Below are 22669 nucleotides of genomic sequence, written 5' to 3'. Positions count from 1 at the left end.
ACGACTAGAATCAAACCATAGCAGGAATCTAAAAGAGAACTATAGTCAAACCACAGAGTAGCACAGCTGTTATTATTATACTGATAAATGAAGGAGAAACTATAATTCCCCCTACACTACAACTAAGATGGATATGGACCAACACTGAACATGATCATTCAGTTTATATCTTTCTAATGTTTCCTCCTGACCGATTCTTCTTCACGGCTACCCCATTGCGGAACCTTCTGCGGCGGCCAGGGGGAGCAACTCGAGCAGGAACTTTATTATCTTCATCTTCATCATCATCTTCGTCATCATAGACCTCGTACTCGGCGTAGCCTTTCGTGTAGTATTGTTTGAGGATAGCATCCCGTTCCTCATGAAGATCGTCCCGTAGCTTCTCCCATCTAGCCTTGCGCTCTCCCCGGGTGTTCTCGAACTCTATCAAGCTGTCAAGAACCTCGGGCGGCACCCGATCGAGGATATCCTTGCTGAGCACCTCCGAGAGCTTGGGCAGGGATTCCTCGTCGTCGTCGTCGGATATGTCCGCACTGAACGCCATGCAGTTCTTGATCTGCTGTTGGGTAAAGCGCACCATCTTCGTCTTCCTCTTCTCCATCGTCGTCGGAGGCTTGCTATCTTCGTCGTCGGAGGTTAGTAGCGCCGCCGCCAAAATCCGCTTCGCCTCACTAAATTCTATCTTGGAGAAATCCATCACCCCGACGCCTGAAATTCCGTCACCATTGAAACCGAACCGAAAGAGCTAAGTCATTTGTATGATAATAATGATACAACATCGCATCAGATCACAACATCTGAATGAAAAAAGGTGCGGCATCTAATCCTAAGCCCACGAAGGCAAGGCCAGCTGCGCCCCTGATGAATTGTTCCCCTGAGTCTCCTCTCGATTGAGGCCCAAGACCCGATTGCGATAGAGTTATCGGGTTCGGGTAGATGCCGGAATATATATAGGCAGCGCAAGCGCAACTCCAACAATAACTCGGTTTCGGAATCGCTTCCGCGAATCGTCGGACCCGTTTGTTTTGTATCCGACTCCGAACCGAATAGGTTCCGGATTCGATGCCGTCTGTGACTGTGAGTGTGCCCGGCTGCCCGGCATACCAAACATTGGAGAAAAAGGACAATATGGCACTCTTTTTTCACGTGGTTTCGACAAAACGCCACCCATTAAAATGACAAGAATAAAATGCTACTTAATAGGTTGTTTTTAAAAATATTTTATCACTTTGAGTAGTTTTAAGACTACACTATAAATAGCCGAGCAATTATCGGCGTAGGATATGGGTGAAGTGGCCCTCGGCGCAGGCGGGCGCGCTCGGCACCGACCACGGCACCGACGACATTCGCGCCGCGTGCATCGCCGCGCTTCCGGCTGCGCGCGTCGCACCGCCGCCACACCACCGCACGACGCGGTAGACAAGCGCGCGTGCACAGGAGGACCCGGATCTACTAGCTAAATTTGTAGTTGGTGCATATGCATGGCAGCATGTCAAATTACCTTCGGGACTCCTCCCGACACGCAGAACGAAGCTTATATTATTGTATGATTAATTAAGCATTAACTTTTTTAAAAAAATTGGATTAATATGTTTTTCTAAAACAACTTTCATATATAAACTTTTTGTATAAATCACGCCGTTTAGAAATTTGAAAAGCGTGCGCACGAAAAACGAGAGAGATGGGTTAGTCATCTCCGTTAGGAGCGAGCTCGAGCGTCCCGGCGCCGCTGGCGTCAACCACGACGGCCGCGCGTGCTGGCTGCCATAGGGCCGGATCCGTACGCACGAACTACGTACGGCAAATCCACCATGAAAGAAGAAGAGTCAGAGTCGAACATGAGTCGCGCATCTCATGGACTCCTGCTGAACCTGAACTACGAGGTGATCCCGAATCCTACCTATTTCTGATCGACCCGGTGCTTCCATAAAAATTAAGAGCCTATATCCAAGGGAACATGTGAAATACAATGGCGAGCACATCCAAGGGAACATGTGATCAAAGCCAAATTCCATCGACAACGATGGATCCTTCCGATGAAGCTCCCTCGGGGAAAAAAAGTGACGGACAAATTCCGGCGCCGGCGCCGGTTACCTCCGATGAAGGCAAGGCGCCGGTGATGGAGAAGAAGAAGAAGAAGAAGAAGGCGAAGACGAAGATGGTGCGGTTTACCCAAGCGCAGATCAACAACTGCATCACGTACAAGGAAGAGGAGATGCCCGACTACGACAACATGCCGAGTATCATTGAGATCCTCGGCGACGACCTCGCGAATTGTCCTCAAGACTACATCGATGAACTCAAGGCGATCGACGACAGCCGAGAAGAGGACAAGGCTTTCTGGATAAAGATGCAGAACGAAATCCGGGGTGAACGGGAGGGGATCCTCAGGCAGTACTTCACCAAAGGCTATGCCGAGTACGAGGTCGACATCGACGACGACGACGACGACAAAGACAATAAAGTTCCTGCTCGAGTTGCTGCTCCCCTAGCCGGAGAAGGTTCCGCAATGGAGTCGCCGTGAAGAAGAACCTGTCAGGAGGAGGAAGCGTTAGAAAGATATGATGATTAATCATGATGTGTTGGCATTAGTTAGTGTAGGGAAGAGATATGCCCCAGTACATCAAAAAGTATCTCGAGATACCGTACCTCACGGTACCAAATTGTTTCAGCGAAGTTTAAATTTATTATTTAGGTTTAAATTTTGTTGAAAATGTTCAACGAAGTTCATCAAGGTTGATCTGAAATTTATTTAACAATTTTGTGTTTTTTTTCAAATTTGTGGTTAAATAATTCTATCCCCTTTGCTTTTTACAATGACTTTTTTCAACTTAGATCATGTTACATTTTGAAAAAAAAATTGCTGGTCAACCAGCAAAATGAGTACAGAGAAGATCAAGATGAAAACTCGATGGCGTGTAAGATATGAGGCAAAATTTGATGGACACATAAGGGATTGAGCAAATTTTTAAGGGCACAAATTAAATTTTCTCAATGATTAGAGATTTAACTACTCGAAAGATTTTATAGTTACTAGGAGATATTAAGAAGTGCCAAAATTTTGAGCGCAAATTGAATTAACTACTGCGAAATATTTATAGTTCCTAAGAGATATTAAGAAGTGCCAAAATTTTGAGCGCAAATTTAGTATCTCTCGGTAGATACCAAATTTTACACTATAAAGTATCGGAACTCTCAAGAACCGTAAAAGCACTTAACTACTGCACTTAGTTATACTAGCTAACCATCCAACATAGCACAACGAAAACAACACTTGGGAGATGCGGGCTACCTTTTAACTAGATGATCACCAGATGTTTGTTACTCCCTCCGTATTTTGATATATGACACCATTGATTTTTTTACCAACGTTTGACCATTCGTTTTATTCAAAATTTTGTGCAAATATAAAAATATTTATGTCATGCTTAAAGAACATTTGATAATAAATCAAATCACAATAAAATAAATGATAATTACATAAAATTTTTAAATAAGATGAATGGTCAAATGTTGATAAAAAAATCAATGACATCATACATTAAAATGCAAGGGAGTACTACATAAGAAGCTCTCAAACCTGCATCGAGTGCACAGATATCTCTAAACTTTGTTCTATTATTCACTTAAAGATTCTTAGTTCCTCCGGTATGCTTCTTATTCATGACCCCTCGTCGACCCCTCCTCCGTCCCGGCGCCGGAGCTCGAGTGGCTGCTTCGTCCTCGTCGTCGGTGATCCAGTACTCGGCATAGCCTTCCTCCTTGTACTCCTTGCAAATCCTCTCTGCTCCTCCAGGATTGGTTTTTTTTACCAACTCCAGGATTGGTTTTTTTTACCAACTCCAGGATTGGTTTTTTTTACCAACTCCAGGATTGGTTTCACGCGCTTGTCATGTATCTTGTTCTTTCTAGCGAAGTAGTCATCCAGCCGATCGACGAGGAAACATGCAAGTAATTCCTCGGAGAAGTTCTTGTATCCAGGTGGCATGGTTGAGAAAGTTCACGTAAAAACGCCCCAATGGGAAAGCAGTGTATGTAGGCATCGCCGTTGCTGGCCCAACAAGGTTGGACTTGTGCCTGTAATCTGCCTTCTCGTGTTGCCGTTGCATTCTGAAAACAGTGGCCACCACTAACTGTACACCTTCAACGCGCGGCCACCACGCCAACGCCTTGCCGCTAACCGGCTCGATATCAAGTAGGAGCTTGATATCTGACGCGCTCAAATTAAGTTTAGTTCACGCAGTTGGGTTGAAATGGAGAGAGGGAGAGCGACCAAGCCATTCATGCATCCGGTACATCAACAACCGTGCGATGTACGGTGGCGTCGGAGGCGGGAGCAAGGAATACGTCAAATGAACGACGGAAGCGGGCTGGGGAATATAAACATCTTACGTGCCAGCGCAAATCAATTTGAAGAACTATACACGGAGTGTTTGAGCTCAATTTGCAAATTTTTCAGGCAATTCGCAAACTGGATTTGCAGTGCTTGAGCTGAAATTTGCACACGAGGGAGATCGGGCAACGTCTCGATCGGCGCGCGATTCATCGAAACAGATCGATGAAGCGGTGCATCTATCTGATCTCGTGCAGCAAACAACATGATAATATAGTACTCCAGCTTAATTTGTTCAGTCTCGCAAGCGCATCGTGATATGTGACGTCGAAGGCGGGAGCAGAAAGCACGCCAAATGACAAGGTGGGGAATTTTGCATACCGTAATAACTGAATCTTTCCTTTTTCACAAGTATATATTTTTTTAAGATAATGAATAGAAGTATATATACTCCCTCCGTTTCAAAATGTTTTGACACCGTTGACTTTTTAGTACGTGTTTGACCATTCGTCTTATTTAAAAAAATTAAGTAATTATTTATTCTTTTCATATCATTTGATTCATTGTTAAATATACTTTCATGTACACATATAGTTTTACATATTTCATGATTTTTTTTAATAAGACGAACAGTCAAACACGTGCTAAAAAGTCAACGGTGTCAAATATTTTGAAACAGAGGGAGTACATAACTTTAACCTATGGACCAATCAAGAATGCCTACAGTAATCTTATATATGGGGTTTACCTGGGGATGAATATCGGGATTTGAACGCTGATAAATGAATGAAGTAATCTTGCACCCATGATTTCACTATCACACTCGACACCACCATATAGCAAATCAATTGAAGAACTAACTGAAAATATACTAATCCATTTTTTTATATTATAAATCATTTTGAATTTTTTCCCTATTTAAACTAAAGTTTAAATAAGTTTGTAAAAAAATAGTAATATTTTTAACACAAAATAAATATATTAGCAAATTATATTCAATGTTACATCTAATGAAACTAATTTAACATTATAGATATTGTTAAAAAAATTATAAACTTGATCAAACTTAAATAAATTTAACGAGAAAAAAAAATCAAAACGACTTATAATATGAAACGGGTAGTGTAAGTGTGTAACTAAAATGCATAGATGCTTTACTCGATCACTTGTTATTTTTTAGCCTTCTGAACCCTTTTCAATCATGTTGTTAGCCCCTTCCTCGTTGCTTAATTACTAATCATCCTCATCATCATCATCGGTAACAATATCATCTTCCTCCTCAGCATAGGTGACAATTTCGCCTTCCTCTTGATCCTCATCATCGGTTAGGATGACTTCCCTCATGACATGGATGAACGCATAGCCCAAATTCTCGATTTGGTGACGGAATGTTTCCTGATCCTCGAGCATGCTCTCATTTAACAAACATTCTTCGTCGTTCTCGTACGATAAGACCAAGTCTAGATCCCCACCATCGATAACACGCTCCACCATCTTCTTCACCTTCTTCCTCTTGTTCCGCTCCAGATCTGGTGCCTGGGGCGGATCTAGAATTGATTGGGAGGGAGAACTCACGTTGGATCCGCCCCTGCCCCGCTCCAGACCTGGTGTCTGGGGCGGATCTAGAATTGATTGGGAGGGGGAACTCACATCGGATCCGCCCCTACCCGGCGCATCGACGACGGCGACGACGGTGGAGGCAGCGGCATTATTATTCTCGGTGACCCGTTGCGTTTGTCCGTAGGAGAACGATGCTCCCATTGATCGATCGAGCAGCTAAGCTCCTGCAGTTTATCTTCTCGCAAGTCGTTTGTGACGTACGCTCGCGTCGATCTTGCTTTCAGGGGGCAGCGACCAGAAAGCAATAAGTAGTAGTAGTATAAAGAACTTGAGACTGGGTTGAACAGAATCGGAATTAAATTAATCCACTACTAACTAATTTAATCGATCTTTCTCACCAGTACGACATAATTCGGAGGAACAGTGGAACAGAAAAAACGAAGTCCGAAGCATAATCCGATTTGAATATATAGTCTGAAGCCTATATCAATTCACCGATTGAATATGAATCCACAAACTGATCTGAACACATGACCAGGAGAATACACCAATTTAACACGAGCTCTACACAACGAAGTTAGGAACACCAAACATCCCAGCACAACATAGAGTTCTACTACTACAAGTACTCAGAAACAAATATATCTTCAAGGCCAGAAATGATTATACTGGTATTTTCTCATCATCATACTGTACCAAGAATTCACAAGGTACCAGGCAAGCAACAATAGACAATGGCACTACACCTAAAAGCAGCTTTACACAAAATCGAATACAAATTGCACTGGTCATCAAACATCTGTTGCACCTAAAAACAGAAGTACCAACACAAAGAGAAGATTGTACACACAAGAGGGAAATAGAAAATATGAAGATCTCACAGGTCTTTAAGGAAGGAGACTGAGCATCTATCATTGTTTTCTATTCCAAATCAAAGCTGAAGAGCATTCCCAGGACTACTTCCAATCATAAGGAGCTACCTAGCTAGCAGAATCTAATGACATTGGATCATTGATAGGCCTGCCATTGTTTTTGATTATTATCAGCCGGAGTTTGTAACCTGCAGTACAAAGACGTCCCAGCAAACACTTCAATTTCACAGCAATGTTAGCAAAAAAAAACTTGTCATTTTTCTGCGCCTGGTCAATTAAATCAAGGACACCAAAATCTTCCTGACAGTGAGCATTCTTCAGCATCTTTGCAGGAATGGCATTCCTCTTGGAGTTTGACATATTTGCGTAAAACTCACACAATTCAATCATTTCTCTAATCTTGAGTGCTGTCTGGTAAACAGTTATCAAATGATTGTTTAACTCGGTAACAAAGTCATCCTGTTTTTGAATTTCACAGGACTACAGTCCTTTCCATCTTTTCCCAACTGAAAAAAAAAAGACCAGTTTTAATAACTTACACAAACGGCGTTAAATTGTCACATCAGTGTAGATTATCTAAGCAGAACAATGCTTCCCAGTTTTGTAGGATTGGAGAAAAGCAAAATCAAATCATTACTATTACTAATCGGTTAGATGCTACTCTACTATTCTAAAATTGGAACCAAGTCATTCCGTCACGGTTTCTGTCAACCCATGACGGAGTGGTACGGTTCCAATTGTAGAAGAGCAGAGTGGCATCCGACTGATTCGATGGATAGTAATGGTGTTTTTCTAAATAGGCAATTTGTAATGGCATGTGTCCAGTTAACCTAAAAAAATAGCCTAGTGGTTACAAGAGTCTTAGTAGCACCTGAGGTCCTGGTTTCGACTCACCATGGGAGTGAATTTTCTAGGATATATATATCGGCGTTGTGCTTTCAGTGGTAGGCGACGTACCCGTCGACAGCGAGGCGTCTGTGGTGACTTTGTTAATCTCTCCAGGATTTGCCGGCCCAGTCTTCAAAGAGGCGTTGTGCTTTCAGTGGTAGGCGACGTACCCGTCGACAGCGAGGCGCCTGCGGTGACTTCGTTAATCTCTCCAGGATTTCCCGGCCCAGTCTTCGAAGATGCTCATAGGGGTAGGGTTTGCGTGCGTGTGTTCATAGGGGTGATCTAAGTGCGCGCGTTGTGAGTGTCTGCGTTATACTGTGTAATTCTCAAAAAAAAATTAAATTATCATGATATCCTTATAATACCTATTTATTGAAACAATTTCATCAGCAACCATAAACAGAAAAGAGCAGAATATCCGTATAGCACTATTTTTCCAGATAAGGCTCTTCTGTTCCAGGGAATTTTTTTTTTATTTTTACGTGTGGATGATATAAGCATCTGTATAAAAAATTGTTATTTTTGGACCCCCCCCCACATTTTTTACGGCCCCACCAATCAGTAGGGCTTAATAACACCTTTTGCTTTACTATTTTTATATACCAACAATTGTTCCCCGAATTGTTTTTGTCCGTCTTAATTAATTATCTCCAAATTAAATAATACTAATAGGTTTAGTGGTACAAATTAAGAAAATATACTAAGGCAGTGTTTAGTTTATTTCAAAACTTCCAAAAACTCCGTCACATCAAATGTTTGATACATGGATAGAGCATTAAATGTGGATAAAAAAAACCAATTGCACAGTTTGCATATAAATTGCGAGATTAATCTTTTGAGCCTAATTACGTCATGATTTGACAATATGATGCTATAGTAAACATTCGCTAATGATAAATTAATTAGACTTAATAAATTCATCTCGCAGTTTACATACGGAATCTATAATTTGTTTTGTTATTAGTCTACGTTTAATATTTCAAATGTGTGTTTGTGTACTTAAAAAATTTTTGACCGAGGAACTAAGCACAGCCTAAACTAGCTGCATCCTGAGGCGATGAGGTGGGAGCAGGAAGCACATTAAACGAAGAACCGATGCAAAATACCAAATCAGTGGAACTAAACGGAGTAGTATATTAGAAACAGATCACTAGCTGCATTCTCATGCAGAACTAACTTGTATTCATCAATGAGTATTTGTCAGTTGTCACATCCATGGTGTTTAAATCGTCCTAGTTAGGGTGTCTGGCGATGGAGATATCTTCGTCGTCGTCACTTAAGATATCGCATCCTTCCTCGTCCTCATCGATCATCGGTGAGGATGACTTCCTTCACACCATGGATAAAGGCATAGCCAAAATTCTCGATCTGCCGCTGGAACATTTCTTGATCCTTTAGCATGAGCTCATTGCTTTTCTCGAAAAGGAAGCTAAGTTCATCTTCCTCATATGATAAGGTAAACTCCAAGTCATCACCATCAATGACAAACTCCACCATGCATCTTCTTCACACATTTTCTTTTCTTTTTCAAGTTCTCCTCTTCTTTCTCGATCACCTTCGTGGCTAGCCCGTTGTGTACGACGGTGGCTGTGATTTCGACAACCAAAGTATCAACGTCTGCATCAAGCTGCAATTTTTCGGAGCAGCTGAATGTTTCCATCGATTAATCGGTTGGCTTACTCCTGCTGTCTCTTCTTGCAAATCTGAAATTGTCACTGTTCTGAGTCTGTCTCTCTCTTTCTCTCTTCTCGCTAGGCTGGAGTCTGGAGTAGTCACGGTTCTTGCTTTTGAGATTAGCAGGAACTGATTATGCAGGTAGTATATATTAGACCATCTTTAGATCTAAACAAAACAGAATCAGGTTGGCTTAACTTAACAGAATCAGGATACCTAACCAAACCAGAATCTGATTAGCTCAATAGAACAGGATTAAACAATTGATTTGTGATCGGAATCAATTCCGTCGGATGTGAGACCGAGTAAACGCAGATATACAGTCGACGTGAGCTGGAATTTTCAAACCGTACTGTTACCGTTTAGATTTAAAATAAGTATGCTTTATTTTTAAAATTAAAAATTCACTATTGTAGAAACGATTTTTCCGTACATAAACCCTAATAAGTTGCAAGCGAACCGTAATTGATCGGGTCTAAATAATGATCTCTATTTTCATAAACGACTCCTTAAGAGACCCGTATTTAAAATTTATTTTCGCAAACGGACCTCTTAAGAGGCCACATGTAAAAATGAGCATATTTTCACTTACGAAAATACCCCAATTATCCACATTTTTTTCTTCCTTCCTCTCTCTTTTCCCTCTTAGCACTTCAATTTTTTTTCACCTCCTCTACTCTCCTAATATTATTTTCACCCCCTCTCTTCTCTCTCCTCTCCTCCTGAAGTGGGTGGAGCCGCAACCGACGAGGAGGCATGCCCGGCGCCGCCGTCGCTATCGGGGAGCTAGGGTTTCGAAACTTTTGATAAAAAAATCGGGCGCCCGATTTATAGGCGCCTCCAACTTTTGGTACTATTAAAGTGAGCCAAACCTTTCGATGCTATCTATAGCAAATTAGGATTAGTAGATGCTATAAACTAATTTATCCAACATATATTTTTTTTCAGGGGAAGATGGCAGGAGAATTTATCCAACAGATAAATATCCAATATTGTTATAAATTAGGAGAAAAAGTAAAGAATCACCAAGTTTTAATAATATGAAGAACAAAATATATCTAGAAATAAATCAGATCTAGTTATATATACGACAATAAATCAATTTATTTTTTTTAGGTATGAATCAATTGAATAACTAAGTTAAGACATGCAATATATATTGTAAGAAAAGTACAAATTGTGATCGTTTTTAGCTTTTTAGCCCCTCAGGCCTCAGCATACATGTTCTTATCCATTTGGTCGACATTTTGCTGGTCATCATCATCATCATTGGTGAAGAAGTCATCTTGTTCATCATCATCATCATCATCGGACACGGGGTCATCTTCTTCTTCACTATCAGTGCAGATAACTTCCCTCCAGCTATGGAGGAAACCATAGCCAAAATTCTCAATCTGTTGCCGGACCATTGCCTGGTCCTTGAGCATATCCTCATCAAATGTCTCAAGTTCATCGTCCTCGTATGACAAGATAAACTCTAGATCCTTCCCACCGAGGACATACTCCGTTTCCACCTTCTTTCTCCTCTTTTGCTCTACGGGCGTCTCGCTGTCGACGGTGCTAGCAGTGTTCTCTATGACCCGAGTCGTATCAACCTTTACGCCCTGCTGCATCTCGTCAGAGCCTGAGGTTTCCATTGCCCAAATCAGTTAACTCGTACAATTTTCTCTTCCCTGTGCAGACTTAACAAAGCAACCAGAGCGTCGATCTTGGTTTGACAGAGAGGGAGAGAGAGAAGCGAACAAGTGCATTCATTATATAGGGCCTTCACGCTTGAAGTTAACAGAATCGGAGTCGAAGCGACAGGGACGTCCGAAACAAATAAAGCAAACGAGACACGGGCACTGAAGACCAAGGTTGTCGGATGATATCCAATCCGAAACGGTGTCTGTCCACAACCAAACATACTGACATCAATGCATCGAGTTGAAAAAGATTGGACAACTTGTCCGATCCGCGAACAAGAAATTTGTTATGATCACAAAATACAGAAGACTTTACAAATTAAGAGGGCCCTTAAAAAAATATCCGAAGGCTTATTACATTTCAAAATTATAGAAAAATAGAAACAGAAACAAAAAAGTCATCAGATATTTATAATCCAAGAATAACCAGGACAATTTCAACAATTTCACAAGCAGTGATGCCGAGAATTTAAAACATAAAGTGAAATATCAACAAGAACAGGAAGTTTCATATTCACCACTCTCTGTGCTAATTCATATACAACGAGCATATTGCCACAGCTGGGCACCAGCTATCCATAGGATGCATATGTCCATCCAGGTATACAACCATACAAAGCATTTCAGATTGGATACATGTCTATATACAGTACCACAGCTGACCGTTTCACATTCAGCCTGTTAGAGGATTACATTTAGCACAAAACAATTACGACCACCACAAGCCAAAGTGCAAAATATGTGGTAATCAGGAGCATATGTCTCAATGATTCTAGAACAACGTCCCATATTGGAGGTGGTTCAAGGGCCCAGAAGCAAAAAGTTCAAGGAGAATCTTTGGAAAGTGGATCATTGATGGGTGTACCACCAATTCTCAATATCTCATTCCTTATCTTCCATGCCTGGGTCCGGCAAAAATTGAATTGGCTCTTCAGATACCTTAATAGCCTCAGAATGAAACCATCTACCTTTAGGGCCTGAAACACTATGTCTGCAACAGCATCATCAGAATCTCTGCAAGCTTTTTTCATTGCCTTTTTAAGGAACACCTCACTCTGGATCTTATCAGCTTGGCCACAAAGCTCCATTAGCTCTTTTAAATCGAACAGCAGCTGATACAACTGCAGCAAAAGATTATTGTATTCACCAACCAAGCAACCCTGACTTGGAAGCTTATCATCACTGCAGATATTTCCCTCTCGATCCAACTGAAAAACAAAAGATCAAACATTAGTTTCACGATGAATGGTAATCAATCCCATAGTAAAACAGATGAACCAAATAAATTCAGATTAACTGAATATCATGTTTTTGGACGCAATAACTGAATATCAATAATATGTACAAACACATCTAATACAAACAAACGCAGATTAACCAAAAGATGACTCATTATTTAATAATAGTACAAAATTATTCAAGGCATATTCAACAAGCAAACATTTATTTGGCTCGAAACCTGTACAACAAACGTTGAGGGATTAAGAACTAAGCCTAACAACAAGGGAAAGGTATGACTGCACCATTGGGCCGTATGAATGCATTGTGCCAAAGCAAGCAGTGTCCAGGACTAGCAAAAAGACATGGGCACAAGGCAGCACATATAAACATCAGAAAAGCAAAGCTCAGTGAATTTAAATCAACAAAATCAGTTGCCTACTTGCCTTAATCTTCACTGTTTATATACAATACTATTGACAGTATTAATCAACCAGTAAAAGCTCTGATGGAATTTAATCCCTACAATAATATGGCAAAGCATGCACGAACTATATTTGTTACAAGATTGTCTTGTGTTAGTTTTATTTCAGAGCCACCATCTATATTAGTTAAGATATAGAGCAAAAACACGAATCGCATTGAAAAATATAAAGCTAATATCTTAGTTAAGTCTGGTGTTAAGGAAAAAATCAATTAGGCTTACAGCACAAATCTTGCTTACACCATTGATAATTCATACTAGATCAGAGATGAAGAAAGAAATGAATTAACAATTAAAGATTAACCACTACAAAACACAATACCACAAAATATCAATTTAATTAAAACACAATGACAATATAAATTATCAATGGCTGTTAGACATGTAGATTGTAGAGTAACCTAAGAAAACAGAGAAAACAAAAATAAATATTAAAAAAAATGCCTACACTAAATAACATGTATATTAAAGTTAATAATAACCATCTAGACATAATAACATGTCTATTAATGTTGACAATCTCCATCAAAACAGAATAACATGTCTATGAAAGTTGACAATCTCCATCAAGACAGAATAACATATATCTACTAAATACAACAATCTCCATCAAGAAAAATTATCTGGAATACAAGATATAAGTGAAAACAGTAAGAACAAGAAGACTTAGCCTGAAACATCAATAATGAAATCAGTATAAATTCCATGTCCAAAAAGAAGGCAGACAGATACAAATAGTGTTGGCTTTAAACATCTTACCAAGTTAATCCCCATAGCCCGCTTGTTCTTGGGGTGCCGTTTCTTGGGAGTGTGTTGCTGTGGTCGTGTAACAAAACCAAAGTTTGGCCGACAAATCAAGAACTCAGCATCATCGTCTTTCTTTGTCACCGATGAATACTGCGCCAAGATTGACGCGTCTGCCTCAGAGATGACCTCATCAGGAAGGAGAGAGGCCTCCTGCTGCTGCTGCTGGAGGTCGACAATCTTCGGGTTAATCTCAGGGCTGCAATCCTCCGTCCCCGCCAACAAGTCCCACTGGGCAACAGAGGAGGCCTCTGCTATCTCGATCATCTTAATCTCGGGCGCGCCCACCATCGCCGGTTTGAGGGAGGGCTCCTCCCCCAGCTTGATGCCTTCGTAACCCGCACGGGAGGAGGCACCGATCGCCCGCTCGAAGGTGACCTCTCCCCGGACCTCGCCTCGGCCGTCATGGGCGGCATCCATCGCCGCCTCCTCCTCTCCAGCGAGTACTTCCGACGGCTCGGAGGGGACTTCTCCCCGCACCTCATCGCGGCCGTCATGGGCGGCATCCATCGCCGCCACCGGCGGCTCGACGGGAAGCTCCTCCGCCGCATCATCCTCGCACGGGTGCGAGGTCGATAAGAGAAACTCCAACCATCCGAACGAACCCCCCATTCCTGCAAGAAAATCAACAAGAACAACGGAATCAAAAACACAGCGCAACACAACGGGGGGAAAGCAAGCAGAAGAAGGATGGGGACGGGACGCGACGCACCGTTCTGGCGGTGGCGGTGGCCGGAACCCTAGCCCTGCTCCGGCGCGGCGATCGGCGTTGGCCCCGCTCGTCGGAGTTGGAAGAGAGGAGAGGCGGGAGAGGCGAAAATTGGGGGAGACCGTTGGGCGAGTCGGTGCGGGCCCCAGTTGCCAGGGAGAGTTCATCAGAAGAAGAAGGCGTTGGCGTGGCCGGGAAGCCGCCACGGGGGATGGGCCTTCCCCATTGGGCCCCAATGGGCCGTCGGCCTCGCCACCGAGACGAAGCGGCGGAGGAAACCCCACCCCCGCCGCCGCCGCCGCCGCCGGCGACACGACAAGCCATCACGGAGGCGGAGCTATGGACGGGTCGACGGCGCGGAAGGCCCGCCCGCCGTCCGCCGGAGAAAGGAACAGGTCTTCCGCGGCAGCCACCGGCGGGCAAGCGCGGCGGAGAAGGTGCCGTGCTCTCCGGTCGGCCGGCGGCGGAGACGGTGCATCTTCGCCGTGGTGTTAGGAGATGGGGAAAGTGAAAGGGAGGGGGAGGGGAACGTATGGTGAAATCGAGAGGGGGTATATATACAGGAGGGGTAAGGGTGCGTGTGGGGTCAGGGTGTCAGTGACTGCAATTCCAACGGACGGTGGAAAATATTTGGTCAAAAGAATCGTAGGAGTAGTAAGAGCAGGTACAATAGCAGGCTATAAGCCAGCTATAAACATATTTTAAAGAGATAAAGGAAGAGAGAGAAGAGGAGCGGGCTACAGATTTGTAGCCAGCTGCAGCACGGACTCCAAGACGTAATGTGTGTATGACATGTGGGACCAGATATTAATAGTACAGTAAGCAACTATTATATGAATTGGCTATTACATTGGCTATAGACGATTTGGAGCTAGTAGTGGGCTGCACTATTGACCTTGCTCTAATACGAGTAGGCGTAATTTCGGGGAGAACGAGGCGCCATGCGTTACCTCGGGAGATTGAGCTGAGCTGGATCGTTCGAGATGTCGAGGCGGTCGGTATGGTGCACGAAGCGGTCACTGGAGTATTCGAGGTGAATATTTAAATATTTCCAAATAAAAAGGTAAATTAAATCAATTGAAATGAATTTCTAAACCCTAACGTCTCTACCTTTTGAGGGCGTTATCGTGCCGCCCCTTCACCTCCAGTGGGGCTGCCGAGTGAAAACCCAGTCTCGGCTCTCTTTGAGACTTTAATGGACGACGACAGCGGTGTATCCTTTGCTCCTCTCCTTGGAGACATTATCTAGGCAGCCCCTTGCCGAATCCTTCCAGACAACTGGTGTAAGCTTGCTCTAGATGCATGTCCCCTTGTGTCGGCGCTCTAGCTTATGCAAGGTGGACATGACGAAGGGCTAGGGGGGAAAGCATTCCAACATTCTCTCTCACCCCCTCTCTCCCTCAATCTCAAGAGGTGGCTAGAGTGGGCTTGGTGTCAGTTGTTAGGGTTAGATTTTGGACATTCTCGGATATAGTTCCTTTGTTGGCCTAGCAGCGACTGGTCATGCATAGCGACAACCAGTTCGGTGCTAGCCTTTTCTCCTAGGTTTGTTGGGTTGGAGCTGTCGGTGCATGGGTGTGGGTTATTTTTCTTTTTTTCTTACTCTATCAATATGAATATGAACTTTGCATTGTTGCGAGACGTTAAAAAAATGTGGAGGCACCGATGTGGCAAATTCCGGTACGCAATATACTACTATCTCCATTTTAGGTTACAAAACATTTTGACTTTGGTCAAAGTTAAACTGCTTTACGTTTGACTAATTTTGTAGTAAAAGATAATAACATTTTCAACCCAAGAAAAATTTATTATGAAAATATATTCAATTATTATTTAATAAAACTAATTTGGTATTATAAATATTACTATATTTGTATATAAATTTAGTCAAGTAGTTTGATTTTGATCAAAGTCAAAACTTCTTATAACCTGAAATTGAAACGGAGAGAGTACTATTCAGTATTCGTCCAAGGCACAAGCAAATGTCAGAACACCAAACGTGGCAAATTGCTGGTCATCCTAGACATCCAAGGATACAGAACTTATACTAGCACCATGTAGTCACAACACCTAGTAGATGACCTCCAGTCCTAGTACTCGTCCACTACATATACAATTTGTACTCTTTTTTTACCGGCAGTCTTGACCTCTTGGGAAAAAATGCAGGCAAAGCATTCTGTATTCTCTCCCTTTTTCCGCTCTCAAGAAAGGAAAAGCATGTGTAACTCATGTGGCTAACGCCATTCTGCTTGGGATTACTGAGCTCTGCAAGCTGTTGTCTGCAGATTTACCTGCCAAGAACAGATGGAGTAATTAGTATGACAATTCTATTTAACCTCATCATCATATGACTTATAACAGCAGGTATGGTAGAGCACAAAACATTACTCCTAATATGAAATTCATAGCGGTGTTGGATATACCCAGATCAATTAAATAGTTTTTCTATATGTTCTATCATCACATGATATTTTGTATTCTTATTACTTTGGTCAACTACCTTGATGCTACAAGCCTCAGCAGATATTAGCATTATATTTGTTCTAATACAAGGACCAAGGTCCTTAACCTATCATGTGCACGGTACACCTACATATATCATAGAAATTGGTGAAATCAAATATAATGGGACTGCAAAAATCTCTCTTGCTGATAGCACAATATTTGTTCCTTCTGTGTTTTTTCACTTATCTAGCATTGTCGTTCTGTCTGTTTCAATGATTCAATCACAAAATAATCTTTTCTAATTCTATGCATGCAGGTATGATAGTAGAAAAATTATTCAGTTAAAATCATTGAGATTATGCAAGTGGGCACTTTGATATCGACTCACCTTTTTTATCTGGTCTCTTCCTGCTACGCCACAATAAACGAATAGGGGTTCCTGGGAATCCAGCATCAGAGCGAAGCTTCTTTTCCATGTAACGACGGAATGTCTCGGGGAAAAGTTTTGCATCGTTAACAAAGAAAACAAACGTTGGCGGACGAATGGCAGCCTGCAGGTTAAGAATAAGCTTCCTTTGGTGCGAAAATAAAAGGAAAGCATGAAAACATTTCCCCAAGGTGAACTTTACAAATCTAAAAGCAGTACGGATTTCAAAGGGCCCTGATAATATTGCAGAATGCATATTACTACTCTATCTTAGGACAGTGAGTGTATCAAATATACTTTGAAGTGGGTAACCAGTGGATCCTTTGCTGACTTTGAAATACTTCTTTAAGGGATCCAGTTTCAATCAATCATATATCTTCAGATACTTAAAAATGAATTAAGGAGCTGTATTTGATTTAAGGACTTCACTTGACATACAAGGAAGTGAAAATTTAGTTGTAGTAGAGATCAAGAGAACGCTAGTGACCTTTACGACTTACTTGAAAGGTGAGACCATAAACTTGTTGGCTTAAGAGGAATAAACAGAATGGTTCAATAAGAAGTTAGAAGCTACCTGTGTTGTGTAATAAACACGACCTCTTTTACCACCTCTTGTTCGTGGTGGTGGTTTGAATGCTATAGCTTCTCTAACAACTTGATTAAGAATAGACGTACCAAGTCTTCTAGACCTTTCCTTTTCAACTAGTGCAGCAGCAGAAATTATCCTGAGGAATATTTGTGTATAAAGAATAATTACAATGCCAATACAGAAAAACATATCTAGTGAAGTTAACAATCTCCTACATGCAATGCAATTAGTTGGATTACAAGAAATTGGGAGATAACAGAGGAACATGAAGATTCAGCATGAAACATTAGTTAATGCCTTAATGACATCAGCTTAAATTTCAGGTCTGGTATGCAGGAAAATAGACAATAACACCGACAAGCTACAAATAGCCTAGCTTAAACCATCAAATGCTATAGTAGTGAAGTACCAAATGCTTATTGCGGAGTAAAAAATAAAGTTAAGGGATTAACTTGTCAACGCTGCTGCCATGTGTTGCAGAACAATAAACAATAGGAGCCCAGTCGAGTATGCGAAGCTTCTCTCTTACATCTTGCTCATAATATGTTGTACTCTGATGGTTCTTGTTTGGGATTGTGTCCCATTTGTTCACAACAATTACACATGCTTTTCCTTCTTTCTCAATTCTTTCTGCTATTTTATAGTCCTTGGTACCACAGAAATTCACCATGTTAGAAAAGATTGGTAAGACAACATCTCTTTGAATTGTTTGGGGGTGCACATGTGCATGTGATGGGGTAGAGATACCTGCTCCGTAATGCAGGCCATTGCTTCAACAACAAGGGCAACCACATCAGACCGGCGGATTGCACGAAATGCACGTTTTACTGAAAGTGTTTCCGTTGTGCTGCCAGCAGAAGCAACTGCTGCCCTTCGTCGGATGCCAGCGGTGTCAATGAGTTTGTACTTCTGCAGCATATTGCAATATCAGCAAATTAGAATTACTTTCCTATGAGATGTAAATTTCTTTCTTCCAATTCAAATTGTGTTTTGCTACAAAGATGAAAGATGCATGAAAAGTGGACATAGCTAGGGTCAATAATGAAATAATGATGCTGCTCTTGGTCACTTAAACTTTCATAAGCATTCTGAACAAACCTGCCCATCTTCTGTGGTGAACTCGGTATCTATGGCATCACGGGTTGTCCCACTAACAGGGCTCACAATAGTTCTATCTTCTCCAACTAAAGCATTGAGAATACTACTTTTCCCGACATTAGGTCTTCCGACAATGGCAATAGCAGGAATATAGTTTCCATCTTCTTCAACTCCATCCAGTTCCTGTAAAACATTTTGTGAGGTAATGGACAAAATATTTCCATATATGAATCAAAATTGGAAAGGAGAAGGCTATTTTAAAGAACTACTGAAAAGACAAACACCACAACTTATGATTCAAGGTTCTGGATCTAGAAGCTCAATGGGTAGGCTGGATATAACAAGGTGTCACCACACCACGTGTTTCTAGCAGTATTCATCTAGGTTTGTAGGACTGGAGGAAAGAGAGTGAAATATTCCACTAAGTTAGCATATCCATTTGTCAGAAGCAATACTTGAGTTGTTTCCGCAGCCAAGAGTAACATTTTAGTGTTGCAACAAAAAATTATAATAATGATTCCATTACCAACCATAAACAGAAAAGGGTATCAAGCATGCATATAGACATACACAATTAAACATTCCCTGGCCTCTGGGCAAACTAAGCAAGTTCAGTACCTCAAAATTACTTAGCTCTGAACACACCATATCAAGGAGCTCTCCAGTTCCAGTGCCAGTAATGGCAGATATTGGCAGAGGAGAAAATCTAGAAGGAAGCAACAGAACGATGAGTTGAGCAGCCAATAGGCATTCTGTTCTTATGAAGTTGAGTGGTGAACAATAAAAGAAATGAGGTAATCGTTAACAAATTGGGTTGTTTCAGAGTCAGAGCACAAGTAAAGCATTGCAGAATGCAGATTATGTATACTAAAAGCACATTTAACTTGTAGCGATGCTAGTGAAATGAGTTTAGAGATCTTGCATGTGGAACCACTAAAAGCTCAGAAACTAGTTGTCCATTATTTATATTTCGCATCTAACAATGGGCTTTAGTAACGTTTTTACCTAATATCATCAAGTCTGTGGCCTCTCACATTTAATCAGCACAAGAATATGTCAGACCTAATACAAACTGTACGTAAAATGTAAAAAAAGAAAAATCAACAGAACATCATTTAATATTTATTAATTGCAAATGAACTGAGTGTTGTGTAATTACAGCAAGGGGTCACTGCGTGTTGAACTTACCCTAATGACCAAAAATCTAAAGCTTGCATTTGCCCTTTCCGTGGAGACTCGCACTTGTTTACAGCAAGTATAATATGCTTGTCAGAGTAGTTGCGACGTAACCAATCAGCAATTTCTATATCAGCTGCCACAAGGCCATCCTGAAAGATTTTTGATACCCATTCCGTTAGATAAGACACTACATAACACTAATTCAATCAACAGTACCGAAAAACAACAATAGGGAATTACAGCTACAAGTAATGCAAATCCATGTAAGAATGAACTTAGTCAGGGGCATGAAGCAACAAAGGCACTAGACAAAACAAAAATTTCAGCACCAGGAGGTTTATCAAATCTAGCAACTATAAACACACATTCAATCTTTCTACGTATGAGCTAGGTTAAATAAGAATCCATATACGTAAGTCTGCTTCCAGGTAGAAAATAACCAGAAGCTTAAAAAGTTTAATAGATCAGCATGCAGAAGTTGGAAAAGGAATGCTTCAATACCCAATAGAAGATTCAGACAGAAATCACACAAAGAGAATGAGACAAGAAACATGCTAACAGGAATATCTAATATTTTTCTCTAGATGCCTTTGTTTACCACATGTACAAAAACTACCATACTACAAGACATTATTGGAGCAATTGTAAATGTGGTGGATTTTAGTATGTAATCAACAGTCCATCACTTGGCAGGACCAGGTGCTAAAATTGATTCCTTCATATTACAGTAGAAAGGCAATGATACGCAAAACTTTTGTGTATTCCTGAAAAAACTATTGCAGTAGAAAGTGTTGCTAAAAATCAGAACTACCAAATATAACAGAAGAATCCAGAAAATGAAATGATCAAATTAAAAAAAGGGTAATTGTCTGAACCTGCCTGACCATCCACGATGAATAGTATCACAGCTGCTTCGTCAACAGCAGCAACTGCTTGCTTTTCAATCATTGATGGCATCCTAGCAATAGCAGCTTCTCTAGAGGCAAGAGGAATCCCATCCATACCAACAGTAGTTGTAATAGCAAGCTCTTCCATCACACCTGCTTGAGATTTTGATAGAGTAATCACTCCCCCAGTGTCAATAACCATAAACTCTCGATCCCCCCAGTAAGATCGTCCATACAAACGATCTCTAGTCACACCAGGTTCATCAACAACAATAGCCCTGTTGCCCTGTGAGACACCAGAATTCAATACACCATAGCAGCCTCTGCATTCAGCTAAAAATTACACACAATGCTGACTCTTCGCTCAAGTAATATTTGTAGCTGTAAATAGCTTACCCCAACAAGACGATTGAATAATGCAGATTTACCAACATTGGGCCTTCCAATTATTGCCACCCTTGGAAGAAGATTATCCGGTATCTGAATCACGGACCCAATAGTAAAGAAAATAGAAGTTGTTTACATTTGCACTTTCTTAACCAGCCTGTCAACTAGGGTTACAATTTACAAGAATACGAAGATATAATTACATGTTTAGATGCTGATGTCTTATCCCTGATGATTCTTCTTTTATCCCGAACATCGTCATCTGAAGACACAACGCATTTAGCCCATGAACTAAACAAAGTCAATGTAAGTATGTAACAGGCTTCTAAAGGAGAAAACCGAAGAAATACTGTACTTGAAAAACTTTGCGACGCTAGGCACTAACAACTAAACTTTCAAATATAGAAATACAGGGAACTGCAATTCCCAAACTCATACATCATGCTCCAAGGCAAAGTATCAATTGATCTGCATCATCATGATTCTCGGCACAACAATCAGTTCATCATCAACAAGCAGCATATCCATCTGATCTTATACGAACATCCCCGCCACGACCAGAGTACGGAACTACGGATTGACTCAAAATTCCACACAGGATTGTTCTACTACACTAGATTATGCACTTTAGGCTAAATGCTACTATCTCTTCACAAGCACTAACTAGTTTCCTACTTTCCTGGCCATGTCGGAGGTAGCGAATCGAAGCTGAAACCCCCCACTCACCGATGCGGAGCTCGCGGCTGAGCCGCTCGGAGAGGTCGGCGACGGCGCCGAGGGCCTCCTCCTCCATCGCCTCGACGTCCATCTCCTCCCCCTCCTCCGCATCATCATCCTCCCAATCCCCCTCCTCGTCCCCATCATCATAATACTCCTCCTCCATCTCCCCATCCTCCCCGTCTCCCTCTTCCTCCCCACCACCACCACCGTACAGGCCCCCCGCTGCGGCGCGGCGGGCGAGGCGGGCGCGGGGCGCGGGCGGAGGCGGAGGGGAGGAGACGAGGAAGGGGCGAGGTGGCGCCGCTGCGGCGGCGGCGGCGGCGGCGAACGGGAGGCGGCGGCGAGGGGTCGGGGTCGGGGTCCTGGAGGGGAGGAGAGGCAGCAGCGACGAGGTGGAGGTGGTGGCCATGGCCGCCGTGGCCGCGCGGGGGAGCGGAGGCGGGAGACGAAGGGGATAAGGAGGGGAGAGGAGTGGAGTGGTGGTGGTGGTGATGATGGGGGTAGTAACGGCCTGGAGGGATGTGAGGCTGACAGGTGGGACCCACCGGTCAGGTGAGAGAATAAAATTTTTATTTACGCGTCCTTAGCGATATAAAAATAAAAGCTAAAAAATAAGCCTTGATAAAAAGATAAAATCAGCTTCAAATTTAAGGTTAAAAATTTAAATTTTGGTTGATAAACACAAGTATATGCGAAAAGATGAGGTC

The 22669-nt window shown here is 42.0% G+C and overlaps 2 protein-coding genes across 2 annotated transcripts; both read right to left on the bottom strand.

Annotated features, from left to right (window-relative positions):
- Nucleotides 1–10535: 10535 nt before the first annotated feature.
- On the bottom strand, nucleotides 10536–14695 carry LOC4350989 (uncharacterized). The gene is made up of 4 exons (XM_015760868.2): nucleotides 14353–14695; nucleotides 13477–14135; nucleotides 11881–12223; nucleotides 10536–10954 (listed from the first exon to the last, which is right to left on the bottom strand). The coding sequence occupies exons 1-4, from the start codon at nucleotides 14552–14554 to the stop codon at nucleotides 10536–10538; spliced, it is 1623 nt and encodes a 540-aa protein (XP_015616354.2). The 5' UTR covers nucleotides 14555–14695.
- A 1465-nt stretch (nucleotides 14696–16160) lies between these two features.
- On the bottom strand, nucleotides 16161–22435 carry LOC4350988 (uncharacterized). The gene is made up of 12 exons (XM_026021528.2): nucleotides 21969–22435; nucleotides 21446–21504; nucleotides 21252–21335; nucleotides 20848–21141; nucleotides 19978–20117; nucleotides 19408–19495; nucleotides 18790–18972; nucleotides 18439–18600; nucleotides 18144–18337; nucleotides 17677–17827; nucleotides 17064–17226; nucleotides 16161–16521 (listed from the first exon to the last, which is right to left on the bottom strand). The coding sequence occupies exons 1-12, from the start codon at nucleotides 22369–22371 to the stop codon at nucleotides 16457–16459; spliced, it is 1986 nt and encodes a 661-aa protein (XP_025877313.1). The 5' UTR covers nucleotides 22372–22435; the 3' UTR covers nucleotides 16161–16456.
- Nucleotides 22436–22669: the final 234 nt, after the last annotated feature.

The sequence above is a fragment of the Oryza sativa genome, chromosome 11 (genome assembly GCF_034140825.1).
Source record: "Oryza sativa Japonica Group chromosome 11, ASM3414082v1".
NCBI lineage: Eukaryota > Viridiplantae > Streptophyta > Magnoliopsida > Poales > Poaceae > Oryza > Oryza sativa.
The sequence above is the reverse complement of the archived record's forward strand: the minus strand, read 5'-3'. Positions and strand labels throughout refer to the sequence as shown.